This window comes from Macrobrachium rosenbergii, chromosome 20, assembly GCF_040412425.1.
Source record: "Macrobrachium rosenbergii isolate ZJJX-2024 chromosome 20, ASM4041242v1, whole genome shotgun sequence".
NCBI lineage: Eukaryota > Metazoa > Arthropoda > Malacostraca > Decapoda > Palaemonidae > Macrobrachium > Macrobrachium rosenbergii.
Window position 1 is genome coordinate 19,315,753 of NC_089760.1, and position 24,013 is coordinate 19,339,765.

The 24,013-nt window shown below is 35.2% G+C and overlaps 2 protein-coding genes across 5 annotated transcripts; both read right to left on the minus strand.

The window, feature by feature from the left end:
- Positions 1–2,092: 2,092 nt before the first annotated feature.
- Positions 2,093–7,189, minus strand: LOC136849107 (uncharacterized). 3 transcript variants are annotated; one of them, XM_067122074.1, is made up of 6 exons: positions 7,056–7,189; positions 5,319–5,436; positions 5,064–5,130; positions 4,253–4,338; positions 3,456–3,953; positions 2,093–3,268 (listed from the first exon to the last, which is right to left on the minus strand). In XM_067122074.1, the coding sequence occupies exons 2-6, from the start codon at positions 5,433–5,435 to the stop codon at positions 2,549–2,551; spliced, it is 1,488 nt and encodes a 495-aa protein (XP_066978175.1). In that variant the 5' UTR covers position 5,436; positions 7,056–7,189; the 3' UTR covers positions 2,093–2,548. The 3 variants fall into 3 exon arrangements, with proteins under 3 accessions (XP_066978175.1, XP_066978176.1, XP_066978177.1); XM_067122075.1 differs by having other exon boundaries at positions 6,999–7,134; XM_067122076.1 differs by lacking the exon at positions 7,056–7,189 and adding an exon at positions 6,196–6,269.
- Positions 7,190–11,602: 4,413 nt separating this feature from the next.
- LOC136849108 (uncharacterized) lies at positions 11,603–17,300 on the minus strand. Of its 2 annotated transcripts, none has more exons than XM_067122077.1 (6): positions 17,164–17,300; positions 16,099–16,216; positions 15,894–15,960; positions 13,889–13,974; positions 12,832–13,335; positions 11,603–12,614 (listed from the first exon to the last, which is right to left on the minus strand). In XM_067122077.1, the coding sequence occupies exons 2-6, from the start codon at positions 16,213–16,215 to the stop codon at positions 11,973–11,975; spliced, it is 1,416 nt and encodes a 471-aa protein (XP_066978178.1). In that variant the 5' UTR covers position 16,216; positions 17,164–17,300; the 3' UTR covers positions 11,603–11,972. The 2 variants fall into 2 exon arrangements, with proteins under 2 accessions (XP_066978178.1, XP_066978179.1); XM_067122078.1 differs by lacking the exon at positions 17,164–17,300 and adding an exon at positions 16,556–16,839.
- Positions 17,301–24,013: the final 6,713 nt, after the last annotated feature.

Consider the following 24,013-nt stretch of genomic DNA (forward strand, 5'->3'; position numbering starts at 1 on the left):
CTACCCTTCCTACTTCGTATTTTACTTTCGTTTGTCTGATGAGTGGCAATTTGTCTACGTAAATTTCGAGTTATCCAAGACAAAGATGCCTTTGCTTTAGAATATAGAATATAGAATTTAGGCCAAAGGCCAAGCGCTGGGACCTATGAGGTCATTCAGGGCTGACAGGGAAACGGACAGTAAAAAGTTTTGAAAGGTGTAACAGAAGGAAAACCTCGCAGTTACACTACGAAACAATTGTTAGGAGAGGGTGGAAAGCAAGACGGAAAAAAGATAGTTCGAACGGAGTTTCAGTAAAAAGAATGAAAGGGGTTGCAGCTAGGGGCCGAAGGCACGCTGCAAAGAACCGCAAGTAATGCCTACAGGCCACCGCGCAAAGTGCACTGACGGTACTACTCCCCTACGGAGGCATTTGCTTTAAGACTTGTCATTCGAGAAGCAGAATACGAGTTCTACATATCTATCACAATCAGGGAATCTTTGATATATTTATAATTGTTGTTTATAGATACAGGCTTGAACCTATATAACAAACATATGCAATAGCCATACTTCAGATTTTTGTGCCCAAAGCTTTGTTCTCAAATTGGGCAAACAATTCAGGAATTGCGAATTCAAAAGGCAATCTGCATGATCAGTCTCTCATTCTGTTTAGTTAACAAAGGTAAAACTTCCTTCCTCCTGTTTTGTTTATTTTTTTCATATTTTATGAAAACTTCAGGACAAAATTTAGTGGCGTCCCTGGAGATAAATCCATTTCAACTACTCGGTACAGTTATTCCTGATCATTCTTTCTGCAAATGAGTATGGAACACATCAAGTGCTCTTGCCTAGACCAAGTCAGTAAGGGAGCGATATGGAACGAAGGAGGAAGTGTAAAGGTTAGCCTGAGTGCGATTGAGGCCTCTTTTTCATTCGGTTGGAAAGTTATATGAGGGAGGGCAACGTCAAAGTGGTTGCTCCTATGGCATTTAGCTCAACGAACTTCCAAAACATGTCACACCTGTTGTGAGTTGTGCTATTAAGACCACGTAAGCATCCTGTTGAGCAGACATTTCAGAATTTAAATCGAGATCGTAGAAGCCCTCAGCTGATACTTAATATTTTAAGTAGTATGGTTTATTCTTTATTAAAGAAGCAGCAATTACTGGCATAGCTCTAATTGTTTCCATCAGACTTCTTAGGCTTTTAGGCTACTAAAGGCAAGAAAACGAGGCTCAGACTAGCCTAGGTCAGTTGAATACCATGGTCGAGAAAGAACTAGACCGTGTCGAATGCCTACCACATGATATACCCGTGAAATATATCATCACTGTAATCTCGTAAATGGAAACTTCACTACACCCATGCACAAATGTTGCATCATCGACATAATGAATCGTCTTGTTTCCCAGGCCAACCACCATTATCACTTTTATACGCTAAGTAACTTGACCAAGAGCACTACCCTGCGGAACTACAGACAATGTGTCTTCGTTCGCTGAAGATCCCATCAACATACTACACAGACCACACACAAGAATATTCCCACACTTGACAGTTTCTTAACAAGCCTTTTCGAATAAAGGAAGCTATACGGGCATGCATAAAAGTCTGAAGATAATCAAAAGTTAAATAGTAGCCACTTCGGACGCATATTCAGATTTGGTGGTCAGTGCTCCCTCTGTTCGCATCAGTCACATTACCCGATACAGAGGTACGTTTATTCCTTATATTGCAACTCTGTGGAACATTACTTTCGGGTAATGTTACAGAGGCTTGTAACCGCAAGGGTCAGAGTTCGTCAAGCTACTTAAAAGGGAACTGCACCATTTACTTTGATCACTTTCTTCAAAAATAGATCGATGCATATATTTATAGTGTGGTCGATTTTATTTCTAACATGCCTCTTTTTTTTCATTCATGTATATGTTCTAAATTTGTTAAACTTGCACTATCGAGTTGTAATTTTTTGCAGGTTCCATATTTCAAATGTCTTTACATTAAATAATTATATTAATACAACTACTGTACAGTTTTCTATCGAAGCGATCTCAGTATCTAGAGGATTGATATGTCCTTAGACTTATCTAGTTGCTAAAGGAAAACCAAGTTTTAGGATAGTATATGTAATTGGAAACTTTACAAATTACAAGAATTCTAATATCTTATGGGAAGAATTTTAACCATGGAAAATAACAATTGCGGCTATCCTTAATAACCTTTGTTAACTTTGCGCTCTGGTTTAAGGACTAATACAAACCGCCGAGGGAATAAAAAAAATTTCTTTATCATCATCATGATGAAGCGTTCATCAGCTGCTGCTCATATACAATAAAAACTTTTTAAATCTACAAACTAAATCCAAAATGTTCTACTGATACAAGTAGAATGTCGTCAAAGTTTCCGTTCTATTTAACGAAAAACTTATAAAACTAAAGGCAACAAGCTATTCAATAAAAGTAAAAATTCCTTAAGTTCCATGCCTCAGCTGCAACAAGCTAAAAATACAGTCCTCCTAGAAACCTGGTTTCACTTCCAACGTTGACTGTCTTTAAAAGTTGCAAATTTAGATTTCAGTCATTTCGATGTAATCACCTTCATGTACAGTGTCAGCTGACTGAAACAGCTCAGTTGCCTTATGTTCATGCGATGCTTGAAGTATCGAGTAATTCTGTGGCAGTGTTCCTTTTGGTGTTGCCGCCTCTGCTGTGTCTGTAGCAGCAGTTTCTGACTCAAGTTCCGCTTCCGCTTTTCGACTGACTGGTGGCTGGGACCCTTCAGCGTGAACGACGACATCAACAGGAAAATTATCCTTGCTGGCCTGTGAGCTTGATGAAGCCTGGCCAATTACTCCATTCTCCGGTAGATCTACGGCTGAGCTTTTCTTTGCTTCTGTTGTGGATAATGACATAGGACGATCCTGTAATTTTGGAGAAGGAGCTAATGTCGAGTTGCAAACTGAACACCAGTAATGTCTAGTTCCAGAACCGTAATGAGGATAGAGATTCACGAGCCTTGATGGTTCATGAAAATGCACTCTTCTGCTAACCGAAGAATCACCTTCACTGCCATATGATGAAAATCTTGCATGTTCTTGGGAGCATACCCTGGGCGATGAAGTGGAAGCTATGTTGGATTCATCTACAGACAGCATTCCTGTAGCTTCAGTCGTCTCGAAGTGAGGAGGTACCAAGCGTCTGTATCTTGCAGGGAGCAATCTTTCTGTTTCATCAGAACATGGGTCATCGGAATGGCGCAATATCAGCACCGCTAATGCGTCAGCACACTGCGAATAGAAATCAAATCTCAATGGTCACGTACAAGGATATCAAAATGCCTAAGAAATACCAGTTTGATGTAACCAGCAAAAAGCTCATTAAAATAAATGGTTACTACAGAATTACGGTGCTTGACAAATTCAGAATTATACAGGCAACTATTAAAATTCAGCGACACTCCAAAGAATATTTTACCTTTTTCTCAAAAATTACAGCAATGATGATCGTAGCCCCAGCTATGCAGAACGAGAAGCTCGAGAAGAACAAACTGACAAACGGAGGATTATCCCTTGTGTAAGACCTGTGATCCTCCTCTCTAGTAGTATGTTTATTTAGTGTTTTGTTGATTAATGCTTCCACCTCTTCAGTTGCATTAGACAAAATTTCTGGGATGTATACTCTGTCAGCGGGCCTGAATTGATCAAGTGGAAATTCGTCGCTGTTTTCATCCAGAGTATTGTTGTTTGTAACAAAGTCAGTAAGATTATTTCTTAGGGAGTCAGTAAGATTATTTTTTAAAGAGCCTTCAGTTGTTTCAAGTAGTGAAACAGCAGTTTCTTTTATGTGTCCGAATTCCGTGAACCAATCATATGCTACCAAAATGAGACTAAGTCCAACGATGAAGCAGGAGGTCAGACGCATGACCGTGTCACGAAGGTCTCTGACTTCCGGCCATGTGGGGAAAGTGTTACTCTGAACAAAAACAAAAAACATGAAACGGCAAAAGATATTATGTCGTAGGAAACTTATATCACTAAGTATAACTAGTCAAATCAGAGGATAACAATAGGAGTTACAACAACTTCGTTATCAAATGTGTTTATTAGAATTCAAAATCACTTTGAATTAAGGGTCCCCATAATAAAATATAAAACAATTCGAACAAATTTCTAACAGAGCTAAATATCACCGACATTCAAAAATCCTAAGTACTGTGAAATTGTTCCAATATCGTATTACATAAAATTATCAAGTGTATGGAACATACAAACCTTAATGCAGAACATAATTTTCAAAGTGTAGAAAATATAGGAGAAATCAACAAGTAACAACACCACACTCCCATATGCAGCCAAATCTGTCAAGTAAAATCTAGTGTCAGTTGTATTGAAAATATGAATGCCCCTCGATGAACATGCGACACAAGATGCTTCATGTCTAAGGATATGAAAAACCATTAAGGATCTCAACAATGTAATTTGCATTTTGCCCAGTTAAAGCAATACCAATGATAATAGATAAGTTGGATTAAGTTTAGAAAAATTCGGGAATTATTGCAATCGCTCAAATTAAAAGTAATTCTTTTACCTAGGTATACAAACCAGAGTCAAATTAAAGATATACCGGAGAAAATTTATTTCTTAAAATTTAAGTTGTCTGGAGTTTGATTTCTCATCAAGTCACTTAACTATGTGCCTCCCTGATTATGTAGTAATGCGAGCCTCCTAAAGGTTTAGTTACCTTTAGGAGGCTCGCATTACTACATAATCAGGGAGGCACATAGTTAAGTGACTTGATGAGAAATCAAACTCCAGACAACTTAAATTTTAAGAAATAAATTTTCTCCGGTATATCTTTAATTCGACTCACACTTAATACTATTTCAGATTAATGGAGTTTTCTAACTTCTTTATAGTATTGTTTTGGTTCAAAAGACAGGCACATACCCAAAAAACTAAAAATTTTATTACATTAACATTGATAATATACTTCTAATTCGATTACAATAGAAATTAAAGTTAAACTGATCAGCCTTTGCAATATTTTCTTAAAACTAAATCAGAGTTAAAAAGATATGCTTACGATCTCCTATTTCTGCAATTCTGAAGCCATCCTTAAGACTAAAGAACATTGCTGTTATGTAACATATCTGAAAGTTCGAGTTACGAAAAGTTAAATTAGTAATTTTAACCAAGTACAATAGAACATTTTAAATAGGCAATTAAATCTTCAGTACGTATCTATGTATTAAACATTTTCAAAACTTAAAACCTTTATAACTATTTATTACATCTTCGTTACTTGATTTATAAACAACTTGTCTTTTAAGATACTTACAATACCAACTATACCCACAGTTATCAAGGGGGCAGAGGATAGGCCAGGCTCGGGGACATGGTCACAACTAAACCAATTTTGGTATCGGGGCCGATTGAGCTTGCCAGAGAAACCCATCCTTTAGAGAAAAATATTGATACATTATGTAAAGTGCTAGTTTGTTCTTTCTGCCTAAAATGAAGACAAATAGTTCCATTTTCCATTTAAGTTTGCTTTTCAGAAAATTTTCTAAACAGATACTAGTCTAAAAACACGCAAGAACTGTCACAAAACCTGTCTCAGGATACGCAAGGGATCAAAAACTAACAAGGTACAAAGTCCGTCAATTATGCAGCTACGAATCCAAATTCTTTGGAGGTTGCTGTACAAATAGTTTACATTCTTGTTCTGGTTCAAGTCATGACAAGAGGAATGTATGCAGAAAGTATTTTGTGTACTATGGTAGTCAGCAGACTTGCTGGATTTACATAAGGATATCGAGCTAACACAGGAAAAACAGTTGAAAATAAGACCGCCGATCATAATTTAACATGTGTCAATCTTTTTAGAGAAATTGAGGTAACTAATGCCCTTAAAGGTATTCCAATTATCGATACGAGGCCTACATCTAATTGCACTGACAATTTAGCTGATGCAGGGTGTAGCGGTTATGCAGTCTTTATAATACACAAGTAGGAGTAACTTATAATTGGGTAGATACAGCTGATGCATTGGCCAAGCCATTATCTACAGTCAGTCCCCGATGTAAAAAGAAAAAACTTATTTGCGAATGCTGGTACAGGTGGGGCTAACACATCTAAAGCGTGAATCTGGAATTCTTAAAACTATTCATATAAAGTATATAAAGCTATGTTACGATGGGGCACGTGTAACATACCCTCCGGAGTATAGACCAAGGTCTATAGACAATGGCGAAGGAATGAAAGTTCAGACAAGATGGTCCGAGTTTGTGATACCTGCGAGAATAACAGTGTAACAACAAAATGCATTTCAAATGAGAAGTGCGGGAACTGCACAACACATAACCGTTGGCGAATTCGAGAAATTGCGAAACTTCAGCTGCATAAATAAGGGGAATTGCAGCAAATACTCGTGGATATAACGCCTTGAGTGGCAGCTCATTTTAGATTAAGTCAGTCAGTAACAGAACAGTAAATTGTTGATTTGATTATTCTTGATAAATTGTTATAACATGGCTAAACAACAGATGCCATAAAAAAAGGAACCCTAAGTGGCTCTCAAGCTTGGTGGCAGTCCTCCACCCCGTAATTTATGGAATTTTAAAACCAATTGCTGAGCACGAATTATTGTAACGAAGTTTTAATTACAGAATTAGTTAAAAAGTCTAAATCGTTAATAGTTGCCAGAACACTATTACTATATCAGTGGCACTACACAAAATACCTTCGGGCTTAAAGAGCTAAAAGTAAGGTCTGCAAGATTAATTAACACTTACAAACAGTTTGTTTAACATTCATATTTACGGTACCTTTCAACAAAAATTGAGCTAGTGTAAACTCTTCGCTTGTTAACACGGGAAAACAAACCGTCATGGTCATAAATATTACATTTTTTTTATCTTTTACTTTTACCACATCCTCGGCCCATTATATCAAAGAAAACGATCTGCACGGTTGCGCCGTAATTGAAAACGGGGAAAAAAATCACCAAGCAACTAACTTTTACCACGAAGCTCTTCCATGGCCCCAGCAAAAAACAATTGGTGGTCAAACTCACTTTTCGTCAATCGTCTTAAAATCACTTCCGCCCCACTTGTCCCTAATGTTCCAACAGGGAATAAGCTCCAAGATCTACTGGCGTGTTTGTTGTCTGGGGTTCTTCATTTGCTTTCAGAGTCGGTTAAAAATCGAATAACTCAACTGGCGAAAATTTAACAACCCAGTGTTATCAGTCGCCACTTTGGTTGCATTTCCTCAGCCATTAGGTCGTTAGAGTATGCTTAAAGATTGTATGTTTGCCAGTCCAGAGCTTACAACTACTTACGCCTTCTGAATAAGAGAGAAAAAAAAAAGGTGAGAGAGAGGCAGGCAAGTACCGATGCGGCACTGATTTGCCGATATGCATAAAGAAACCTGCTCCTCCACCCCAGTTCAGAATTCCAAGATGCATGAAGGCATTATCTCATGGACGAGTATTTCACCCATATGTTATATTCTGTACAGTGTATACATTATAAGACGGCAGTACCGATTGAAAATAGATGCTATCGTTGTACTAACACTTACTCTTGCTCCTAGAGCAGCTTTATATATATATATATATATATATATATATATATATATATATATATATATATATATATATATACAGTATATATATATATATATATATATATATATATATATATATATATATATATATATGTATATTAGAAATAATCAACACACAATCACGTGTGGAACAGAAATAAATTTTTGACTCACATCACGATCGAACCCAGTTCCTTCAAGTTAAAGGCAAAGCTGCTGACATCTAGGCCACACAAGTCATAAAAGAAGTTGAAACCTAAGTTCGATCCTGATGTGAGTCAGAAATTTATATATATATATATATATATATATATATATATATATATATATATATATATATATATATATATATATATATATATATATATATATATATATATATACTATATATATATATATATATATATATATATATACATATATATATATATATATATATATATATATATACTGTGTATACATATATATATATATGATATATATATATATATATATATATATATATATATATATATATATATATATACTGTATATATATTCATCACACAAAAAGATAAAAGCATGTGCTTAATTTTTATACATTTTGAAAAGTTTAGGAACAGCAAAATATTTTCTGGAACTGCAGTGATAAAATTCCTCAAATTAAACGTCATGTATATATATATATATATATATATATATATATATATATATATATATATATATATATATATATATATATATATATAGTGGGCGTTTAATTTAGGGAATTTTATCACTGCGGTTTCAAGAAATATTTTGCTCCTCCTAAACGTATTAAAATGTACATACATGAAGCACATATGCTTTTGTTTGTAGAAATACTGTGCATTTGTAAGCTTGTCTTAGCGCGAAAAATTGTCAGCATAAAAAATTTCTGATGTCACTCCTCTCAGACATACACAGATGTATATTTCCCCTGGTCAGTTTCCAATATTTACGTTGCAGAAAATGTTATCAGATTTCATGTCAGTTTGAATAAAAAAAAAAAAGGGAAAGAACGTTAAAATTAGTTTTTTCCACATCTGCCGCGGAACTTTAGAGCAAAACAAAATATTCAGGTGACGCCGGAAAGAACCTTATCACGGCTAATGGTAGACCGAAAGAACCTGCGTTGGAAATTCAGTATAACTTCATTCAGAGGCAATTCCATTAGCGGAATCTCGGTCAGGACTTCAAAGCATGGAAGCATCCGTACGAGAGAAGTGGGTGCGAAGGAGAGTGAGAGAGACGGACTTCTCGGAAATGAACTTATCTCTTAACGGTGTCATGAAGAGATAGACTTTTTTTATGCCTGTCTAGTTTTTTCTTCAGTACGACAAATGAGTAATATGATAATCCAGCAGCAAATATAAATTGATTTAGGTATATTGACCAACAAATGATGGCTGTTATGCCTTAGTTTAAATATCTGCCTAAACAAGAGGTAACTGCTATAGCTTGACTGAAATAACTTGTTGAACAAGTATTAACTGTTATGTCTTAATTCAGATATATTGATGTACGAGCGATGGCTGTATCAGATATCTTAATGAGAATGTGTTGACTGTTGTACATTTATTTGAATTGAATATCTTGACGAACAAGTGATGGCAGTTACCTCTTGTTTAGTCAGGTATTTAAACTAAGGTATAACAGCCATCATTTGCTGGTCAATATAAATATCTACATGCTTGTTTAAACTTCAAATATCAGTTTTGCTGGGAACGCTGCTGCTTGTTTTCTGATACCTCGAATCGCAGATAAAACTAGGTTTCAGATAAACATAGTACTCGCTTTCTCAAATATAACTCAGTTGAATTCTGATTCCCAATTTCTTCCAGTTAATAAGATATTAGACATGGCATTAACTATCAACATGACTGGCAAAGCAAGTAGAAAAGAAGAGCCAATGTATTCCGTACCTTCAGTGTTTCGTGTTCTTAGTTTTTTCTTTCACAGCTGAATATTCTGACAATAAGCTTTACTTTAAACTTTTTCAAATTTTAACGTTGCCCCCGTAATTTTCGAAATAAAATGGGTTCTCATTTGTGATTACGGCGCTGTAGGTCGTGAAATTGCAATATTTTATGTAATCAAAAAAGCTTTTGTGACTAAAGTCCCGCAACATGTGCGATCGTTAACAATTTTTTTGTGTATGCTATTGGTGATACTAGTGCTAAAATCTACATGTGGGCGTCAGTGTATTTGACTGATAAACATTGCTTCCGAGAATCATTTGCTTTTTGCACAACTTGGTACCTATAGCTGATGTCCTTTCTTTGAAATATGGCTTCGCTATTCCATGAAGGTATTAAACAATTATAACGTCACGCGATCTTGTCTCAGACCTACCATTACAACAAAGGGAGCGGATGCAGAGTAAGGGGTCATCAAGGTTACTGTAGGCTAGTGGGCATTTCTGTAGTAGGCATTTCAGAAGGAATATGACTTAACCAAATTTACCTTCTCCTAACCTAACCTCGGACGTCGTGTCCTAACCTGGCAGTGAGGAGGGTGAAGGAGGTGTAGGCTCGCCCTCAGGAAGCCAACCCCCCTCTCCCGAATAATTCGCGACCGCTTACTCTGGATTCTGCTCAACCAGGAGAACCAAACCAGTTACTCATGTCTGTTTCAGACATGCTCCGTTTTCACCTTAATGTTTTATTGCTCTCAGCTCTTATATACCTGACACCATCTTTCATATCGCTCCTTAATCAAGTATGTCATAAGATGATGGTAGAGGGTGAAAGTGTTTGCGCGAAGTGGAAAAGCGAACAAATTTTTCTGACGAAACCCGCAGTAAGAAAAACCACCAGATATTTCGACCTCTGGTATCATTAGGATGACGTCTGACGTATGAATCGGTTTAACTTTGCCCCCCATGCAATTTAGGGCTATTTAAAGCCATAAATCATATGTTTGCCTAATTTGCCTTAGAATTTTAAATGTAGCGCCTGATAATAGCAGTAATATCTATATATCTTTGAAAAGGAAATTTACCGTACTTTTATCCACTTACACAAAAATTTATAAATCAGTTATTATTTCATCACATTACCTTAAAGTGAAAAAAATGAAGTATCTACAACTATTTAGACTTTTTTTACATTTTTTTCACCTGCAAATTTATCAAATAGTACCATTTTGGAATAAGATTATAACAATCAGTATTCCATACTATGAGAAATTTACAGCAAGTGGCCAAGTCACGTGAGTATGGCAAAGAAAATTTAGCAAAAGTATATTTTTGCTAACAAGTGTCTGGCTCGTCTTTGTTAGTACTTGGTAGCTGGTACTCCTCGAACATTCATCCTCCTTTGAAGAGTCGTGATGGTAGTGTTACAGATGTTGAACTGAATTGAATATAGAATTTAGGCCAAAGGCCAAGCACTGGGACCTATGAGTCATTCAGCGCTGAAACAGAAATTAACAGTAAAAATGTTTTTAAGGTGTAACAGGAGGAAAATCTCTCAGTCCCACTATGAATCAATTGTTAGGAGATGGTGAAAGTAAGGTGGAAGAAAGAATGTGAAAGGAACGAAAGGAGTTGCAGCTAGGGGCCGAAGGCATGCGCCAAAGAACCTTAAGTAGCCTAATGCCTACAATGCACCGCTTGAAGTCCACTGATGGCACCACCCTCCTACGGGGTTACAGAGGTTTCCCATATTTAAAGTGACCGAGATGCTACCAAAATCTGCACATTTTCCGCTTCTCCACTTTTTATTAGGTAATATTTTTTGGCGGATTTATTTCCTTCAGCTAATTACTTTCAGAAGGTTTATTAATATTATTCCACGCATCGGCTTTCTATTCCTTAGAGCTAGGTTATTGGCCTTACTGGATTATTCCACAATAATGCAAACGAGTTCATTTTGAATGATAATGGAGTGGAAAGTTTCAAGGATGATCATGTCTAACATCATTGTTACTTCAGTCATTTAGAGACGCTCGAAAGTTTTCAAAGCCTCTCGAAACATCAGAAAAAATTTTAGGATCTAGAATAAAATATGTTAATGAATACAATCTGTTTACATTTCCAGGATTTTCATTCTTTACAGAAATAAAGAGCCTAACGAATAAAATGTTTAAAACCTATTGTACAAATATATCTAAAAGAATGAAGATTTTACTTGTTGCTATGTTTAAACAGTTTATCAGCAACTGTTCCTAAAATCATACACGTTATAATCCAAGAGATGTAATATAACTAAATACAGGTCCACCATCAAACTCAGCGTTCTATTTGGCCCAAATAATTAAAATTTTTTACAATTCTACTCACTAAAAACTTAAAGTGTAAATAATATTCCACCAGTAATCTAAAACAAATCTTTCCCTAGAACGGGATTTTGCTTGCAATATTGATTGTCTAAAAACTGCAAATTTACATTTTAGTCATTTCAGTACAGTCCCCTTGAAGTACAGGGTCAACTGAATGGAGCCGTTCACCTTCTAAATTTCCATCAGATTCTCGAGGTACGATATTATTCTGCCGTGGCGTAGCTTGTTCTAGCCCCTCTGTGTCTGTAGCACCAAGTTCTGACCCAAGCTCAGCTTTTTGACTGACAGGTTGTGGTAGGTCCTCTGCGTGAACGGCGACATCAAATGAAAGGCTTTTCCTGCAGGCATGTGCCTTCGATTCTGAATGGGCAGGTTCCTGATTTTCCTCTGGACTTAGGGAAGGGCTTCGTTTCTTTTTTCCTTGTTTGGACGCTGGCGAGCTTTGGTATTTCACTGATTTTTTTGGTGAAGGGACCAATGTCGAACTGCAGACCGAGCACCAATATTGTCCCATTTCAGGATGAAGATTAGGGTACAGAATCACTGGAACAGACGTTTGTTCACCTAACTTCTGCTCATCAGCGAGCTCTTGAGAACATTCCCTCTGAGATGATATTGAAGTTGAAGGCATGTTAGATTCGTCTTCGGATGTTTTCGCAACTGCGGGACATGGCGATCTTTCCGTTTTTGACGAGAAATATGAAGCGCGCGACTTCTTCCATCTCGCCTCTAATACAATTGCACTCTGCAAATCATAATCATTATCATATGTCTCGATGATAAGAAAATCATTCGGATAGAATACATACAGGTGAGTTATCCTTTTATAACCAACAAGAAAGAACTGAGGCTAACTAGTGGTTTACAATTATAGTTATATTATCGGAAGAATTGGAGCATTAGCATTTACATTAATAGCAGTTAGCTTATTTTTCAGGGGCACTTAAAAAATATATACTTACTTTTTTTTCAAACATTATGGTCATGGCAATCACGATTCCAGCCAAGCAAAACGATATGCTAGAGAACGTCAAACTGGCGAAAGGAGGATTCTCCTTTGCATACGATTTTGTTCTCTTCATTAAGCCTCCGCTGTCTTCTGCTGCGTTCATCAGTGTGTTTGTATCGGTTAAATTGTCGACTGGCTGTATTTGTATTGATAAATCCCCGTTAATGGTACTCGTGGCCAATGAATCTTTGCCGTTTTCAGCCGGTGAGTGTATGTTTGTAAAAGAACTCGTTTCTGCAAACAGTGTGTTATTTCCCACTAAGCCCCTGCGAATTACTCTTACCGAGTCATTCGCTCTTTGGCGTGGAGGAACAGTAATTTGTCCTATGCGTCCGAATTCTATGAACCAGTAATATCCTACAAATAAGAGAACAGTTCCAACGGCGAAGCTAGAGATGAGAGTCATGGCTGTGTTACGAAGCTCCCTGACCTCCTGCCAGGTGGGGAAGGTGCGGCTCTAAGAGAACAAAAAAAAATAAAGTTGATTTTGATTCATGAAATTTAGGTCGTCGAGCCAAGCACTTTAGCTATTCAGCAATAAGTCCGTGAAAAGAGGGAGTAGTAGTAGTTGGACAGCATGATAAAGACTTAGAAAAGGAATAAGGTAAAGTACAATAATCTAAAGGTGGAACTGGGAGAAAACCCCGAAGTTGCATTAAGTAGTAACAGAGGTATTGGACAACTAGACCGACGAAAGGGGGTTCACTGCGGTACTACCCACCTACGGGGAGAAGAGACTCTTCTCCCCGAAGAGTGTAGTACAAGTATTGGCAGCAATCACTGGTTCATCAATTTGTTAAAAGTGACCATACTCTTATGTGGCAAAATTACCGTTAATTCAACATCAGTACGTATGAAATAAGAAAATTTTGTATCATCTTGTATATCATTTATGTAGGCAAAACTAACTACAGTCACCAAAATTACTAGAACACTCAAAAATATAATTATGAAACTTTTTGTATATAGAGAGCACCATGAAATATCACTGATGTTTGGAACATACAAACCTTGATACAAAATATTATTTTCACGGAGCAGAATATGTAGGAGAAATTAACTAGCAACACCACCACACTTCCACATGCTGCCAAATCTGACAATTAAAAATACAATGTTATAGTGAGATTGAAGTCAACATTAGTGTAATTAAAATAAAAAGTGTGATAAGCCAGATAAGACGGCACTGGCATTAAAAGCTTCATATTACAATTTATCAAAATAATTAGGTTGGAGAATTATGATGAGTAATAATTTTCACTCAATCTATACTCATTCACATATTGCAAACTGAAATTATAAGCTTGCTAAACAGATATCTAAAGAGACAACGCTGCCAACTAGACGATGGCTTCAAGGTTAGAGTAATAAAAGGCCTTGATAATGAATAATCATAGAACCTGAAACGATATGGTTAATGACATTCTGCAAAACTAGGGGGACGCACAAGGCAAGAGGCACAATCACTATGGACAGCGTTGGTTCTATTTTGAAATAAAACTAAGGGACAATGGCCAAGGTCTTTTACACAGCTGTTTTCCCTTTGATATAGAGGCCAAGGTATATAGCAGACCAATGCCTCTGAAATAAAATAGCCATGCAACTGCAGAAAATAAGTAAGATTGTAGGATGTGTATGAACTTTTAAAAAATGTATTGCTTCCTTATAGCTTATTTGTAAATACAACTCTAACTAAAATTAAATTACTAGATGCAATCATGAGACTTAAAGCTCAAGAACATCCAGAGGAATCATTTATGACTATATGTGTAACAAAAACAAAAATAGTGAATTTCTCCTTTGCTTTACTTAAAAGTCATGAAAGCTATTCCAGTTTCAGCTTTACTTTCAAATGTAATTTATAAAGTCAACAGTTTGAGTTTAACGTGATAAAGTTCTTGGTGCAACAATTCATGCAGAGAAAGTTCGGAGAAAATCAAATTCCCGACCAAATAATTACTAGTTGACAGATGAAATATTTATAACATAACACCACGGAGGATCTTGAACGAGTAGAAAACTTCTAGTCTACCGAGAATTAATGTAAATACAGCTGGAAAATATTTGAACAACGTATTGAACAAGGCTGTCACAGGTTTCCTTGCTTAAGTGTGGGTGTTCCTGTTCAGCAAAAGACTATACAGTTGTGCAAAGTAACAACGAATGTTACATAGTATTCGTTGCAAATTTAATAAACTTATGAAAGGCAAGATTCTAGTATTTCAAAGTGCTGACGTATTTACGAGCTTTATGTTACATTCGTAGCTATATATAAAAGTATATATATATATATATATATATATATATATATATATATATATATATATATATATATATATATATATATATATATATATATATATATATAATATATATATATATATATATATATATATATATATATATATATATATATATATATATATAATATATATATATATATATATATATATATATATATATATTTATACATATATATAATTATATATAATATATATATTTATATATAATATATATATTATACATTATATTTATATATATAATATATATAATTATATAATATATATATATATATAAATATATATATATATATATATATATATATTATATATATATATATTTATACATATAAATATATATATATATATATATATATATATATTATATATATCAAAATTTCACCAACCAACACAATGGGGTGAATACTGTTCATTACTTTAATGCGCTTGGTTTTTAATGTTTATATATTCACCAAATTGAGAAAGCGGCAATGAATGGAGACGATTAACAAGACCCAAAAATGCCATGCTCATATCTAACTCAGTCCAGCTATTAATGGACTAAGCCCTTGGTATTTTATGTTCAAAGTACAGACACCGCGTTACTAAAAACCCTTAGCAATAATTTCCTTTCTATTTGCTACTTTAAACAAGCAGTGCAAATCGTAAATTTCATAACACTAATCAGTAGTTCATTAACCTAACCTGAAAGATAACTAAGTAGAAAACTACTTACGATCTCCCATAACCGTATCTTTGAAGCCGTCTCTCAGACTGAAGTACATAACAGTTACGTAGCAGAACTGCAAAGATAAAAGTTTATGATCTTCCAACAGTATTTTATCTAGAATTAGTCTCCCGAGATATATGATACTAGAGATGTCTTTGTATTACACATTCACATTTGGCAAAATTATGTAAATAACTTCTAGGGTATTTACCAGACTTAATACGTTCATGACAACCAATGGATCACAGGACAAGCAATTCTGAGGTAAACGGTTATTCCTCAGACTGTTAGGGTTTTTGGCCTTTTTGCACCTGCAAAGGATATCCATCCTGAAACGGAAAAAAAAGTTAAAAACACCTGTGTATTTCATGTTAGGATATTCTGATTTCATCTAATTTTACTAATATCAGGCGTTCCACTTGTTAAATAATTGAGTAATAGGACTATGTATGGAAAACAATTTAATTTACGTAAAAAGTTTGATATTCCGACACTGTATGTGAACAGCACTTCAAATATACTGTAGATACAAAAATATGATTAAATTAGTAGTCGGTTTGGGTATCAGAGCAAAGTTAACATTATCCAGAAATAAATTAACTGCTAACGTGTATTACTTTATCATCAGTCTTTCTCGAAAAACTTATACAAGATTTAGCTATACTCACAATCCTTATCTAATTTAGCAACGAAAATTTAGTAAACAACTTCTTTGATCCTATTCGTAAACATGGATGGTTCTTGACTCCCAGCTACAAATTCATTTACTGTGTGATATTCCACAAAAAATAGCTCCTAATTTTGTTTGATAGCATCAGTAAGTGGGTCCTGGATAGCATAAGACTATTTCTTGCTAACCGGCATCGCAAGAAGTCATTGCAGAGCACATTGGCGAAGACCATCAAGTGAACCAAAGCAGAGTCTAAATACAAAGTTCCCACAGTGGACCAAGGGCGAGAGTCTGGCCTCCAAACAGCAAATGCCCTCATAGTAACAAAATTAAGTTTAGAAAATGGTAAATTTCCCGCGTTTGGAGGCCAGACTCTCGTCCTTGGTCCTCTGTGGGAACTTTGTATTTAGACTGCTTTGGTTCACTTGATGGTGTTCGCCAATGTACTCTGCAATGACTTCTTGCGGTGCCGGTTAGCAAGAAATAGTCTCATGCTATCCAGTTCTCTAAATAAAAATCTAAAAGGAAGGTTTCACAACAAGTACATAAATATAATTTAGACCAACAAAACCTTATAAAGCGTTAATCGTCAATGCCGTTACTCACTTTCATTGAATGGTCCTTCCTCCCCGAGAATGCTTCAGGGACAAACAGTATACTGTACCCTGCCACCTGCATCTTATCTTCCATCGTGGAAGACCCGGGAACTACTGAAATGTTTGTTGTTTGGAGTTCTTCCAAACAACTGAAAAACCCCGTTTGCTTGTTAGTAACAACTGAATATTGCCAGTAGCCTTCAATCTTAAATGTTAACCATTATGATCAAGTGCCTAGAGGCCCTAGACTAATGTTAGACTGCATGAGGCTTCCGTTCTGGAGATGTAAGCTTACATTGTTTCCATATAATATGGGAACAGAGAGAGAAAGAGAGAGAGAGAGAGACAATGGCAAGTTCGGATCGCGAATGGTAGAACGTTCGTTATCATTGTGAATTCGATTTTAACAGGCTACTTGTGGTGGTTTGAATGAAAGCATAACATAATTCGTGTGTTAACTAAATAAATGTAGACTCTCTCTCTCTCTCTCTCTCTCTCTCTCTCTCTTCTCTCTAACAGGCTCTCTATATCTATATATATATATATATATATATATATATATATATATATATATATATATATATATATATATATATATATATATATATATATATATATATATATATATATATATATATAATATATATATATATATATATATATATATATATATATATATATATATATATATATATATATATATATATATATATATATATATATATATATATGACTTTTTATCACATCACCGTGATTCATATACAATCAGTAAGCTACAAACGTACTTTAATATCCAATTCGCTCTACCTGGGAAATAATATCCACTGTAGTCCTGAGTTCTTGTCCTTCGCTGGTTCGAGGCCACGGGACGACGAACTCAATATCAACTAAAAATTCCCCTTCGGTAACATGTATGAAAATATATTATTTCCGAGTAGAGCGAATTGGATATTAAAGGACGTTTGTATGATTATATATATATATATATATATATATATATATATATATATATATATATATATATATATATATATGCAGGATATAAAAAAGTTCCAGTACCTCAAATTTGCTACCGAAATGAATGTCAGAAACGTTCAAAACACACACTCGAACAAAATTATATTCTAGACTTCGGAAAGATGTGGTTTAAAGCAAACATTTACTCACAGGGGTGCCTGCCATAAATTGTTAATGTGAGAACATTAGGTATCTAACAAACACTGTTGATACCACATGTTCAGTGTAGTACGTATTAGGAAAGGCCCCGCAAAAGAGTGTGTAACTTAACCAATGCACAAAATACGTGATCTCGTGTAGTTAGGCTTAGCACATTTTCAAGTTCTACTATTTAGCCATTGCACTGCTGAGTAGCTCAAACATCACTTTTCCACTTCACATCTGCTTCTGACTTGGTCCTATAACTCCAAATACTTTTGTTACAGAAATGTGTGAAATTTAATCTGCTTGGCCTTTACCTACCCATAATCTCTGCAGCCTCTCGGATTGGCTGTTGTTCTCTCATCTTGTTATTGAAAACAATTGCTGTTTCCGCGGTGGTCAGCTGATACAGTCGTTTCTAATTTTCTAATTCTATTCTTCCCAACAGCAAAGAACCTGAACAGATATACTGCTGTCGTTGTTTATATACTAACTCTTACGTTTTACGACGCGCATACAGGTGCATCTACAGAGAATGAAGTGAAAACAAAGATGCATAGGCGTATAAAACTGTAAATAGGTCTAAGGCAGAAGACATCACTCAAAGGCTTATCGAGTCAATCTTTTCCCACCGAAGTAATATTGCATATCTTCAGAGGAGGGCTATTCACTGCAGTTTAATGCTCACTATTCATAATCAAAGGACTATTCATGACACTCCTTGAACATATCGAAACAACCGCCGTAATGACTCCTTATGCGAATACATCCTAGAAAAAAAAATGTGCTTGCCACAATATCTTTGCCATAACTATAACTGGTGAACTTGGGCTATAAGATAATGACTTACAGAAGATTACTGGAAACCTCTTGCAAACAACTATAATATCCCATTATAGTTCTTTTCAACCGCGTGTAAAATCCCTTTGATATCAACACGTTATGAAAAGAAACAAGAAGTCCACACTGAAAATATATTACAATGACTTGATTTTATTGACAGATACATATACAAATACACAAGTTACTAAATATTAAATAACAACGCCAACAGTACAGTACTTTTTCCAGTGAAAAATCTTTGTTGTTTTACCCGTTCAACATTTTCACCAACCCTTTCCTTGGACGTGCAAAAGGAGAGAAATCTCACAGGTATCCATGAATATTTATATTTTTGGTCACCGCTAGCAAAAGGAAAAGAGAACAAGAGATCATTTGGTTTTATTTTTACGACCTTTGTCTGCATGGTGCTTCTGTTCTTGGAACGATTTTCTTGCTTCTGGTTAAGTAAATGCTTTGTTTTTTGTAAGGAAACAATGGTGATGCGGTACAAATGAATAAGGAACTCAAAAATTGTAGACAGTGTAGCTCTCTCTCTCTCTCTCTCTTTTCTTTCTATATATATATATATATATATATATATATATATATATATATATATATATATATATATATATATATATATATATATATATAGTTTTCTTCAGAAATGAGCTTATGAATCACATTGACAAGGTCTGGTTTCATGTGACTCACTTAGTAAATCGCATATAGGAATGGGGTAACCTGAAAAACTGCATTTCATCACAAACTTTTAATTAGTTTTGGAAAATCGCTCTATATCTGGGAGGTTCTATTTAGTTTTAATCTGGATAATTATTCTGAAAATGTCACCAAGTCCAAGAATGAAAGATACCAACTAGCAAAATGTTTGAGTAATTTGCCACACTATTTTCATTTTTTGCATTAAGCTTGAGCAACGTTTTTCGTATTCTTAATTTGTACAATTCGATTTTTTTTAATTATCATTAACTTTTTTAGGCTAAAATGAAAATTTGGTTAATAGTTATGAGTAATCATCATCGGTTTTGCTGCTTTGTGGGTTAATTCTGGCAATATCTTAAAACATCGGTGCTAGGAGATATGTTGAGCATATATGCGCACGCGTACACACGCAAAGACAAATTTATTTGATAAGAATAGTGTCCCTTTGTATAAGGGTGTAGGCGAATCCCATCTATCTTATTTCTGTCTCCTAACCAGCAAGGTAATCATCTCTCCTCCCACGAGTAAACTTCACGGTGTTATTTATGTGAATGCCCATTATGAAGTATATTTACAGAGCCCTGCAACACAACATCAGGTCTTCTACGTACTTGAGGATTAAATGGCTCAATCTAGGACTTGTTTCATCACATCAATATTAAAATTTTTCATTTCGTTACAAGTACGATTTTGATATGGACTCCCCTATATCACCTGGGGACACCCACGAGATTGATTATATAAATTATAGCTTTCATTATTTTTAGTATTATTTTTATTATTATCATTAAAGTCTCATTGCAATATCTTTTTATAACACATAGTTGCATCCAATTTTGAACCTTTTCCTTTTTATAATTTTGTCACAGTTCCTTGTCTTCTACTTACCAGCAGACGACAGGCAATTGCGCGTGAAATCGCAAATAGAATTACGACACATGAAAAGGGGTTTAGGTGACAGAGAGATATTTCCTAAGGTCCAACAATCCGGAAAACACATAGTATTCAAGGTACATCGTGTTTACCCTTAAATTAGGGGATAATTCTTGTAAACATGATTGTTCTATATTGGTCTTATCTATAACTATACCTCTAGAGAAATAGTGTAAACTCTCTCTCTCTCTCTCTCTCTCTCTCTCTCTCTCTCTCTCTCTCTCTCTCTCACAGGGAAAGGGACAGACAGATAGAGAGACTTGTAAGTTTGTTAGATATTTCATTAATTCTATTTGTCAGTGCCGAGTGATAAGAGTTTCAATCTTGAAACCGACTGCAAGATCGTCTGATGTGCAAAGGAGAAGAGGAGAAAAGAGAGAAGCAATCAGGGGATGAAATGCTTCTCCCAGATTGCCTTCGGTCGTTAAATACTCAATTCCTCTGAGGCTCCATCGGTGTACCGAGTTTTCGCAGTTAAATCTCGCGTAAAGCGAAATTGTTACTCTACATTACAAGAGAGGAAAGTGGTACATTTTTAAAGTTGTGCTTAAATCAATCACATCCTTCCTGAGTACTGTAATACTTCAGTTGTAATTATTTTCATTAGATTACATAAACATTTGTTCCCCTAGCTGTGCCAAACAATAAAGGGTTTACAAAACTAGTTTTTACGGGTTCGGAATAAATTTGAATCCTTGGAAATTTTTCAAAATTAATGTTTACTGTGCTTGATGCATGTCTTTCGACTATGCAGCAGCCCCGTATCGTCCTTAATAATTCGCGTTTGTTATTATGAATATTTAGTTGAAAAAAAATGTGTATTGCTGTGACCGCGCTAACGATTTTTACGCCAGGCACAGTGGAGAAAATACATTTATTTTATTTCCCGAAAAGCAATTGGTATAAAATAATGCTTGCCGCCGACCTTAATGAAAGAGCTTCATCTATTATTATTTTTAAAAAAATTGTATTTGAAAGATGTAATAAGACTTTTACATTCTTTAAAAAAAAAATGGGAAGAGCTATTTAAATTTAGCGCATTTTATAGTCTTTTGCAATGACTTTTTAGCATCGCCTTTTGAATGAATTTCTGTGTCTTATTTTCATTTTTCATAATTTTAGTTAGTTATCCCCGCTCGGAGGAAAATGCAATATGCTTTACATTTCTCCACTAGATTTCCTTTGGGAAGTTTCGCATTAGAGCGCAGTGAAACTATTTCTCTTGTACTTTGCAAAGGACAAGAATAGTAGACTTCTTCCACATACCGCGCATATGATTTCCATAATGAAGTGGACCTCAGAGTAATTCAGTGACTCGTAGTATTTTTTTTTTTTTACCGTGTCCGCGTTGTAGGAGTCTTTTTCGTTTTAGTCAGTGTTTACAGAAGTTTGGTCTCTTTGGCCTATTGTACGATTATCGGAAATACAGGAGTTTATATATATATATATATATATATATATATATATATATATATATATATATATATATATATATATATATATATATATATATGTGTGTGTGTGTGTGTGTGTGTGTGTGTGTGTGTATACATATTTACGATTTAACCTGGGGATATGCTTACCATGAGCCAGTTATAGACTCTAAATGAATGATTTCGTTACTTTACCTCTATTTTTGTATAAACTCTGACTGCTGTTGATTCAGGAAATCGTAAAAAACAAGGAAGAAGGGGGAATTTATCTGAGCTGAGGGCTCTACTCACAAGGTATTTGTAATTAAACACGTTAGAGTAAGTTTAAAATTATGTGTATTTACATGAAATGAAATATCAGAAGATGAAATGGACTAATCAGGCAGGCAAGCCCTAAGAGGTTAATTATAACTGGGAAAACTTGAAAGTATATCCGACGGTGTGAAGATGCTGATACAAGGCACAGTCAAGAGAGATTTCTACTGCTAATAAACACTCTGTAAACGGAGAGATTCACGAATTAAAAGCCAGTAAGGACACAGTAAAATATGCATAGGATAAGGCGAGCACAGGGTGCCAAAGAAGCCTTGAACACACGATTTTATGTAATTATTTAAACACAGGCATATACGTAACACTGCCCTAACAAGGCAAGGTTGATATGGAAATACTGGCACTTGGAAATGGAAATAGGAAGTTTAGTACAAGAATTAAACAGTATGACTGACTGGAAGAACCTTTGCAACAGATCACTTTACCTTGTAGAAGAGGTGGCTTCAGCGAGGGTAATGGCAGCGGAAGAAGGGCTAAGGGCTTCACTGGTAAGAAGACTAAAGGTCCTTACAACATAGGACCACGTGGTAGGGCATGGCTCTCTGAAGGAGGCGGAAATGGAAGGGGAGATGTGTCCCGCTCGCATCCATAAATGTCTCTCTCGCTTGTTCCTTCGGTGAGACCCTTATATGACTTCGGTCAGGGGTCAGGAGGTTATCCACAGGTAGATTGGGGTTGGTGTCGTTTCCCTATGCGGGGCATCATCTATGACTCAGTCCAGGTGTTCACGCCAGCTGTCCTCTCTTAATCTGCCTCCCCGGCGCTATTCCTCCCTCCGGCCAGGCCTTAGGATCTGAAAGCAAAGTCTTCCACAGCGTCACATGTTCAAGAAGAGAAAGTTGAAAGGCGATTAAGGGAGGGGCCTATATTCCTTTCGCCTTTCCTTGTCAGGCAGTGCCCAAAATGCACTGTTGTATTTTCCAGCTTTAAATGAAGCATTTGGTGGCTGGGATTCTTGGGAAAACACACACACACACACACACACACACACACATATATATATATATATATATATATATATATATATATATATATATATATATATATATATATACATACATATATATATACATATATATATATATATATATATATATATATATATATATATATATATATATATATATATATATATATATATATATATATATATATATATACATGCGAAAAACAATAAATTTATATATTTACATGGAGCTGTTGTAAACGTATAAGACATGGAATTCTCTTTTTATTCTTTTGCTACATCAATTGTTTGTTTGAAATACAAATTATTTCTATCTTAGATAATCTTAAATAGATATCTTCTGCAAAAAATTCGGGGGTGACTTTTATAAAAACAGTAACAATAATTCAAGGCAACCACTGATCCTCAAGCATTTTGTGACGTGAACAAAGGTGAGCACTTAATAATTTTTTGCTTCATCGCACACGATAAGTACTGTAGTCTAGTCAGCT

Bases quoted from the DNA above. Each gene is read 5' to 3' on its own strand.
- LOC136849108 (XM_067122077.1), bottom strand. From the start codon at position 16,215: ATGGATATCCTTTGCAGGTGCAAAAAGGCCAAAAACCCTAACAGTCTG. The intron at 15,961-16,098 runs GTAAATACCCTA...TTATCTTTGCAG, and splicing joins TCATGAACGTATTAAGTCTG to TTCTGCTACGTAACTGTTAT. The intron at 13,336-13,888 runs GTTTGTATGTTC...TTGTTCTCTTAG, and splicing joins AAATAATATTTTGTATCAAG to AGCCGCACCTTCCCCACCTG.
- LOC136849107 (XM_067122074.1), bottom strand. From the start codon at position 5,435: ATGGGTTTCTCTGGCAAGCTCAATCGGCCCCGATACCAAAATTGGTTT. The intron at 5,131-5,318 runs GTAAGTATCTTA...TCGAACTTTCAG, and splicing joins CTGTGGGTATAGTTGGTATT to ATATGTTACATAACAGCAAT. The intron at 3,954-4,252 runs GTTTGTATGTTC...GTTTTTGTTCAG, and splicing joins AAATTATGTTCTGCATTAAG to AGTAACACTTTCCCCACATG.